The following is a 9,442-nucleotide window of genomic DNA, read 5'->3' on the forward strand; positions in this document are numbered from 1 at the left end:
CACCAACTTTGATGCGTCAGTGTTTTGTTTATTTCCTGAAAAGTTTATATTTTGGACATAGCTGGTTTCTGCCTGACAACACAGATATAATATGATCAAAACATGATCCTTCAGATAGATTACAAGGGGGTGTAAAGTGATCATCTTGTTAAAACAAGGGGGTGTAAAGTGATCATCTTGTTAAAACAAGGGGGTGTAAAGTGATCATCTTGTTAAAACAAGGGGGTGTAAAGTGATCATCTTGTTAAAACAAGGGGGTGTAAAGTGATCATCTTGTTAAAACTAGGGGGTGTAAAGTGATCATCTTGTTAAAACAAGGGGGTGTAAAGTGATCATCTTGTTAAAACAAGGGGGTGTAAAGTGATCATCTTGTTAAAACTAGGGGGTGTAAAGTGATCATCTTGTTAAAACAAGGGGGTGTAAAGTGATCATCTTGTTAAAACAAGGGGGTGTAAAGTGATCATCTTGTTAAAACTAGGGGGTGTAAAGTGATCATCTTGTTAAAACAAGGGGGTGTAAAGTGATCATCTTGTTAAAGTGTTATATTGTGACAGTAATCATTGCTATATAGTTTTCAAGCTCTTTAGTAAACAGAAAAATACATTTTCAGGTCAGGATACAAATTGTATCCAATAAGATGAGAGAACTCATACATACACAACACAAGTGTCAATGTAAATTGAAGCTGATATGATGTGAATTGGTTCTTTCTCTCTGGATTGGATACAATCGGTATCCTGACCTGAAAAAGTTTCTTTTCTGTTTTACTAAAGAGCAATGATTACTATTGACTTTTTAACTAAACACTCCAACAAAGATCTCTTACAGCAATTTTAATGACAGATTTATAAAGCTACAGAAGTAGAATATCTAGGCAGACATCTTGTATACAAAGTCTTCTGATATGGACAATAATATGAGACAATATTCATGAACAAACTGGCCACTAGTTATAGTGGTTCTCCAACTGACCCCCAAATTAATATGTATTTGTCCACAGACCCCCCCCCCCCCCCCAAATATGTCATGCCAGGGACCCCCCCACCCCCCATACAAGATGTGTGTAGTTGAAATGTTCCAAAAAAATATTCCAAATGTTTCACTTTTTTTCCTCAAGATTTTCTAGAAAATAGCCGATCTACAAGTGTCTACACGTGTTGCGTCACGACTTTGTTGTGAGATCTTGTAAATCTGCTATTTCCAGTGTGCGACCAAGGATATTACAGTTTCCTAAAAATAAAGGAATAATAAAAACTAGAAAAAAGTATTTGCTTTATAAAACACACTATAACTGAAATGTTAATATAATGTCTTTACAAAATGAACTAAAACAAACAGAAATCACAGAGAAAATGCCCTTATAGTTGTAATCTTTGTCAGTTTAATTATTATATAAACCCAGCATTTTGGGCGAATATGAAATCTATATTCTCATTTTCTTTTGTAATTGTGAAACACAAATTTAAAGTTTCAGACATTTTGGAATCTCACTCAGCTGACAAATACTCATATTACAATAAATAAAAAAGCCAACATTAAAACTAATAAAAAGTCAACAAAATAACACAAAATAAAAAGTTTATTAAACTAGCTAACCCTCTTAAAACACTGAAATGATGACGTCAAAACCAATGAAAAATTAAAGGAATGAAAGATGCAAAAACAATAAGAACCTTCATAAACCAGTATAAACCCTACGGTATAAACCGTGCGGTATAAACCGTACGGTATAAACCGTACAGTATAAACCGTGCAGTATAAACCGTGCAGTATAAACCGTACAGTATAAACCGTACTACTACATGGAAAGAAGACCGAAAGGTTAAAGGTCAAGGTTAGCTGTTATGAGAGTGGTTGAGTTTAGTCACATATAATATGTTTGACAAGCATGAGGGTTAGAGTTACCAAACCCCCCAAAATAATCATATTTCAACTGGGGACATTAATTTAGTTTGACTCGGTTCCACAGATACACATTGTGAAAATAGCCCCCCCCCCAAATAATGTGGGAACCCCCTGGGTTTGGGAACCACTGCGTTAGGGACTAAGTGTGGTGACACACATGGGTTTAGTCACATTCATAAATATGTTTGACACACACACACACACACATGCATGCATGGCAGTACAAGGTTTAGAAAATGGACCAACAGTGTTTTCCAGAGAAAGGCACGACTCAACGTTTGCAGGAATACTAAGTTATAATAATATATACAACTATAGATGTTTGAACCAGGGACTCACTTCATTCTTAATGTATTATTAGATATTATGTTATGTGATATTATGGCTGTCATCATCACCAACACGTCAGCATAGACGCATTTAAAATGGATCAACGCATTCATCGTTTTAGTTTCTCTCTTATGGGTTCATTTTGGGCTTTCAGACCCATGGTTTGTCCACAGACCTATCTGCCTCCCAGTGAGACCTATCTGCCTCCCAGTAAGACCTATCTGCCTCCCAGTGAGACCTATCTGCCTCCCAGTGAGACCTATCTGCCTCCCAGCTAGACCTATCTGTCTCCCAGTGAGACCTATCTGCCTCCCAGTGAGACCTATCTGCCTCCCAGTAAGACCTATCTGCCTCCCAGTGAGACCTATCTGTCTCCCAGTGAGACCTATCTGCCTCCCAGTGAGACCTATCTGCCTCCCAGCTAGACCTATCTGTCTCCCAGTGAGACCTATCTGCCTCCCAGTGAGACCTATCTGTCTCCCAGTGAGACCTATCTGCCTCCCAGTGAGACCTATCTGTCTCCCAGTGAGACCTATCTGCCTCCCAGTGAGACCTATCTGTCTCCCAGTGAGACCTATCTGTCTCCCAGTGAGACCTATCTGTCTCCCAGTGAGACCTATCTGCCTCCCAGTGAGACCTATCTGCCTCCCAGTGAGACCTATCTGCCTCCCAGTGAGACCTATCTGTCTCCCAGTGAGACCTATCTGTCTCCCAGTGAGACCTATCTGTCTCCCAGTGAGACCTATCTGCCTCCCAGTGAGACCTATCTGTCTCCCAGTGAGACCTATCTGCCCAGATGGAATTGCTGGATAGAGAAAATGACGTCGTGTCCTTTCTTTAATTTACCTTCCTTGGAGAAGTCTGGGAAATCTAAACGTAGATTGTAGGGCAGTGGAGGGATTGGTTGTTTTATTGGATGACATCATCAAATGTGTCAGTCAGGTGATCAGCTCTCTCTACTGAACAAACTCTAGTGTTGGTAGAGATATATTCACTGGGATATGATGGTACTGAACACACTCTAGTTCTGGTAGAATGGTATTCACTGGGTTATGTGGGTTCTAGTTCTGGTTCTAGTTCTTGGGTTCTAGTTCTAGTTCATCATATGCATATATAATGTGGTCTGGGGTTCATATGCATATCATATGCATATCATTTGCATATATAATGTCGTCTGGTGTTCATATGCATATCTTTGCTGTCGGGCAGAAACCAGCGACCTCAATTTTCCAACTTTTTTATTGTCTTTAATAAATCAGTGTTATTGAACAGTCTTTATGTGTGTGTGTGGGTTTATAAATCAGTGTTATTGAACAGTCTTTATGTGTGTGTGTGGGTTTATAAATCAGTGTTATTGAACAGTCTTTACGTCTGTGTGTGGGTTTATAAATCAGTGTTATTGAACAGTCTTTACGTCTGTGTGTGGGTTTATAAATCAGTGTTATTGAACAGTCTTTACGTGTGTGTGTGTGTGTGTTTATAAATCAGTGTTATTGAACAGCCTTTATGTGTGTGTGTGGGTTTATAAATCAGTGTTATTGAACAGCCTTTGTGTGTGTGTGTGGGTTTATAAATCAGTGTTATTGAACAGTCTTTACGTGTGTGTGTGTGTGTGTGTGTGTGTGTGTGGGTTTTACACATATTGAACCAATATAAAGTATTAAAAAGCTCTTCTGACTAAACCTCCTAACTCCTCCTGTTGTTTTGTCCACTTGAGCTGTATCTGGGTAAAATTATGATAATATAATGTATTTAATATAATAATAATATAATATAATGTATTTAATATAATAATAATATAATATAATGTATTTAATATAATAATATAATGTATTTTTGGTATCTGTATAAAGTCACCAACTTTGATGCGTCAGTGTTTTGTTTATTTCCTGAAAAGTTTATATTTTGGACATAGCTGGTTTCTGCCTGACAACACAGATATAATATGATCAAAACATGATCCTTCAGATAGATTACAAGGGGGTGTAAAGTGATCATCTTGTTAAAACAAGGGGGTGTAAAGTGATCATCTTGTTAAAACAAGGGGGTGTAAAGTGATCATCTTGTTAAAACAAGGGGGTGTAAAGTGATCATCTTGTTAAAACAAGGGGGTGTAAAGTGATCATCTTGTTAAAACTAGGGGGTGTAAAGTGATCATCTTGTTAAAACAAGGGGGTGTAAAGTGATCATCTTGTTAAAACAAGGGGGTGTAAAGTGATCATCTTGTTAAAACTAGGGGGTGTAAAGTGATCATCTTGTTAAAACAAGGGGGTGTAAAGTGATCATCTTGTTAAAACAAGGGGGTGTAAAGTGATCATCTTGTTAAAACTAGGGGGTGTAAAGTGATCATCTTGTTAAAACAAGGGGGTGTAAAGTGATCATCTTGTTAAAGTGTTATATTGTGACAGTAATCATTGCTATATAGTTTTCAAGCTCTTTAGTAAACAGAAAAATACATTTTCAGGTCAGGATACAAATTGTATCCAATAAGATGAGAGAACTCATACATACACAACACAAGTGTCAATGTAAATTGAAGCTGATATGATGTGAATTGGTTCTTTCTCTCTGGATTGGATACAATCGGTATCCTGACCTGAAAAAGTTTCTTTTCTGTTTTACTAAAGAGCAATGATTACTATTGACTTTTTAACTAAACACTCCAACAAAGATCTCTTACAGCAATTTTAATGACAGATTTATAAAGCTACAGAAGTAGAATATCTAGGCAGACATCTTGTATACAAAGTCTTCTGATATGGACAATAATATGAGACAATATTCATGAACAAACTGGCCACTAGTTATAGTGGTTCTCCAACTGACCCCCAAATTAATATGTATTTGTCCACAGACCCCCCCCCCCCCCCCCAAATATGTCATGCCAGGGACCCCCCCACCCCCCATACAAGATGTGTGTAGTTGAAATGTTCCAAAAAAATATTCCAAATGTTTCACTTTTTTTCCTCAAGATTTTCTAGAAAATAGCCGATCTACAAGTGTCTACACGTGTTGCGTCACGACTTTGTTGTGAGATCTTGTAAATCTGCTATTTCCAGTGTGCGACCAAGGATATTACAGTTTCCTAAAAATAAAGGAATAATAAAAACTAGAAAAAAGTATTTGCTTTATAAAACACACTATAACTGAAATGTTAATATAATGTCTTTACAAAATGAACTAAAACAAACAGAAATCACAGAGAAAATGCCCTTATAGTTGTAATCTTTGTCAGTTTAATTATTATATAAACCCAGCATTTTGGGCGAATATGAAATCTATATTCTCATTTTCTTTTGTAATTGTGAAACACAAATTTAAAGTTTCAGACATTTTGGAATCTCACTCAGCTGACAAATACTCATATTACAATAAATAAAAAAGCCAACATTAAAACTAATAAAAAGTCAACAAAATAACACAAAATAAAAAGTTTATTAAACTAGCTAACCCTCTTAAAACACTGAAATGATGACGTCAAAACCAATGAAAAATTAAAGGAATGAAAGATGCAAAAACAATAAGAACCTTCATAAACCAGTATAAACCCTACGGTATAAACCGTGCGGTATAAACCGTACGGTATAAACCGTACAGTATAAACCGTGCAGTATAAACCGTGCAGTATAAACCGTACAGTATAAACCGTACTACTACATGGAAAGAAGACCGAAAGGTTAAAGGTCAAGGTTAGCTGTTATGAGAGTGGTTGAGTTTAGTCACATATAATATGTTTGACAAGCATGAGGGTTAGAGTTACCAAACCCCCCAAAATAATCATATTTCAACTGGGGACATTAATTTAGTTTGACTCGGTTCCACAGATACACATTGTGAAAATAGCCCCCCCCCCAAATAATGTGGGAACCCCCTGGGTTTGGGAACCACTGCGTTAGGGACTAAGTGTGGTGACACACATGGGTTTAGTCACATTCATAAATATGTTTGACACACACACACACACACATGCATGCATGGCAGTACAAGGTTTAGAAAATGGACCAACAGTGTTTTCCAGAGAAAGGCACGACTCAACGTTTGCAGGAATACTAAGTTATAATAATATATACAACTATAGATGTTTGAACCAGGGACTCACTTCATTCTTAATGTATTATTAGATATTATGTTATGTGATATTATGGCTGTCATCATCACCAACACGTCAGCATAGACGCATTTAAAATGGATCAACGCATTCATCGTTTTAGTTTCTCTCTTATGGGTTCATTTTGGGCTTTCAGACCCATGGTTTGTCCACAGACCTATCTGCCTCCCAGTGAGACCTATCTGCCTCCCAGTAAGACCTATCTGCCTCCCAGTGAGACCTATCTGCCTCCCAGTGAGACCTATCTGCCTCCCAGCTAGACCTATCTGTCTCCCAGTGAGACCTATCTGCCTCCCAGTGAGACCTATCTGCCTCCCAGTAAGACCTATCTGCCTCCCAGTGAGACCTATCTGCCTCCCAGTAAGACCTATCTGCCTCCCAGTGAGACCTATCTGTCTCCCAGTGAGACCTATCTGCCTCCCAGTGAGACCTATCTGCCTCCCAGCTAGACCTATCTGTCTCCCAGTGAGACCTATCTGCCTCCCAGTGAGACCTATCTGTCTCCCAGTGAGACCTATCTGCCTCCCAGTGAGACCTATCTGTCTCCCAGTGAGACCTATCTGCCTCCCAGTGAGACCTATCTGTCTCCCAGTGAGACCTATCTGTCTCCCAGTGAGACCTATCTGTCTCCCAGTGAGACCTATCTGCCTCCCAGTGAGACCTATCTGCCTCCCAGTGAGACCTATCTGCCTCCCAGTGAGACCTATCTGTCTCCCAGTGAGACCTATCTGTCTCCCAGTGAGACCTATCTGTCTCCCAGTGAGACCTATCTGCCTCCCAGTGAGACCTATCTGTCTCCCAGTGAGACCTATCTGCCCAGATGGAATTGCTGGATAGAGAAAATGACGTCGTGTCCTTTCTTTAATTTACCTTCCTTGGAGAAGTCTGGGAAATCTAAACGTAGATTGTAGGGCAGTGGAGGGATTGGTTGTTTTATTGGATGACATCATCAAATGTGTCAGTCAGGTGATCAGCTCTCTCTACTGAACAAACTCTAGTGTTGGTAGAGATATATTCACTGGGATATGATGGTACTGAACACACTCTAGTTCTGGTAGAATGGTATTCACTGGGTTATGTGGGTTCTAGTTCTGGTAGAGTCAAATAGGATGTTAGTTCTCATAGTCGTATACGCTGCCTCTACGCAGAGGACAGTTCTGCAGGGTATATTAGTTTTGATAGAGTCGTATTCACTGGGATATATTAGTTCTGATAAGAGTCGTATATTAGTTCTGATAGAGTCGTATTCACTGGGATATGTTGGTACTAGTTTTGGTAGAATCGTATATTAGTTCTGATAGAGTTGTATATGTTGGGATATGTTAGTTCTGATAGTCGTATAGGATATAATTGATTAGTTCTGATAGTCGTATAGGATATAATTGATTAGTTCTGATAGTCTAATACGTTGCTCTATGCTGCCTCTATACAGAGGAGAGTTCTGATAGAGTATAATAGTTCTGATAGAGTATAATAGTTCTGATGGAGTATATTAGTTCTGATGGAGTATATTAGTTCTGATAGAGTCTAACACGTTGCTCTATGCTGCCTCTGCACAGAGGACAGTTCTGCAGAGCATTGCTGCAAATCCGACAGCAGCAGACGTGACCACATGGCAGGAAGATCACCTGAGCCTGAAACACAGAAAACACACTGTCACCACACATCTGGACACACTGTTACCACACAACTGGATACACTGTCACCACACATCTGGATACACTGTTACCACACAACTGGATACACTGTCACCACACATCTGGATACAATGGTGTTGTAGACCAAATAATGGCCGTACGGTGAGATCAACGCAACTTTCGGCATTTATTAATCTATCCTGACTTTGACTTCAGCGTAACGGCCCGCTCAGATCTCACGTCTGGTCTGAGGCAGTTGTTGACTTTGTCTGAACCCGTTTGTTACATTGTAGACATGAGGAGCAGCATGTCTGACCGTCTGACAGGCATCTAGACACATGTATCCACTCCACAATGTATATCTACACTAATAAATAATCCCTGTGAAAATAAACTAATTTAAACAAACAGCTTTAACAGTCATTCAGATAAGATTGCAGATCTGGCTGCATTGGCTATTTGAAAATAGCAGATCTACAAGCTCACAACGCTTATAGATCTGCTATTTTCAAAATATACGAGTGTTTATGCGAGAGCATTTTCGGGAGTCGGGAGATAATGTGGATTTATTTGGTGCACCAGGAGATCGGACATTTAACCCTTCCAACACACACCAGCCTTCATCCATTAATGTTTATGCATTCATTCATCAGTCACTCCATAAAAGCCTCTCCAGGCTATCTCTCATTAACGTGGCGGCACAGGAGTCTCACAGGGAATACATGACTGCTTTACTTTAGTGTAACTCTGCTCTGTATGGGTTCAATCATTTTATATACTAACGTTGAGATTGGTGTCATAATCTGTCATTCATGTAGGCTACTAGATTGTACCGTTACGGAATACAGAAACTGTACTTTACTGTTTTACATATCTGTCTAATATCAATATATATATACGACGTCAGAGATGTGTTCTTACCACCAGATGTGTCTCCATACACACCACACACACTATACACACACTATACACACACACACACACACACACACACACACAATAGGACGTCCGAGATGTGTTCTTACCACTGTCTCCATACACACCACACACTCAGACCCCCCCACACCCTCCACTGGGCTGGGGGCTGACGGGGTGACGGGGGTCCCCGGGGTGACGGGGGTCCCAGGGGTGACGGGGGTCCCAGGGGTCCCGGGGGTCCCGGGGGTCAGCGGAGGGCTGGGGGTTTGGAAGAGGGGAGCAGCAGGGGGCAAAGCTGCTGCTGCCTCTGGTGTTTCCTCTGTCTCCTCTTCAACCTCTGATGGAGCAAACACAGTCACATGATCAGTCACATGACCAGTCACATGACCAGTCACATGACTAGCGGGGCTGTCCCATTAACTGTCGCTGAAATAATTGTGTTTCTGTGGTTGAACATTATGAATAGAAAAAGTACATTCTGTTTGTCTTTTAGGGTTGGTAAACAAAAGGTGCAGATATGACTAATAAGTGATTTATGAGCCTG

At 39.8% G+C, this 9,442-nt stretch overlaps 1 protein-coding gene across 1 annotated transcript in view; it reads right to left on the minus strand.

Moving 5' to 3' along the window:
- Positions 1-7,517: 7,517 nt before the first annotated feature.
- The window catches only part of lrsam1 (leucine rich repeat and sterile alpha motif containing 1), a 64,328-nt gene continuing 62,403 nt past the window's right edge, over positions 7,518-9,442 (minus strand). Inside the window, exons 24-25 of the mRNA XM_080418673.1 lie at positions 9,006-9,235; positions 7,518-7,977 (exon numbers count right to left, since the gene is read on the minus strand). Of these exons, the coding sequence (XP_080274799.1) occupies positions 7,855-7,977; positions 9,006-9,235 (353 nt within the window). The 3' untranslated portion in view covers positions 7,518-7,854. The remainder of the gene's footprint in view (positions 7,978-9,005; positions 9,236-9,442) is intronic.

Source organism: Gymnoscopelus braueri, assembly GCF_963280865.1.
Source record: "Gymnoscopelus braueri genome assembly, chromosome: 22".
In the NCBI taxonomy this organism is placed as follows: Eukaryota; Metazoa; Chordata; class Actinopteri; order Myctophiformes; family Myctophidae; genus Gymnoscopelus; species Gymnoscopelus braueri.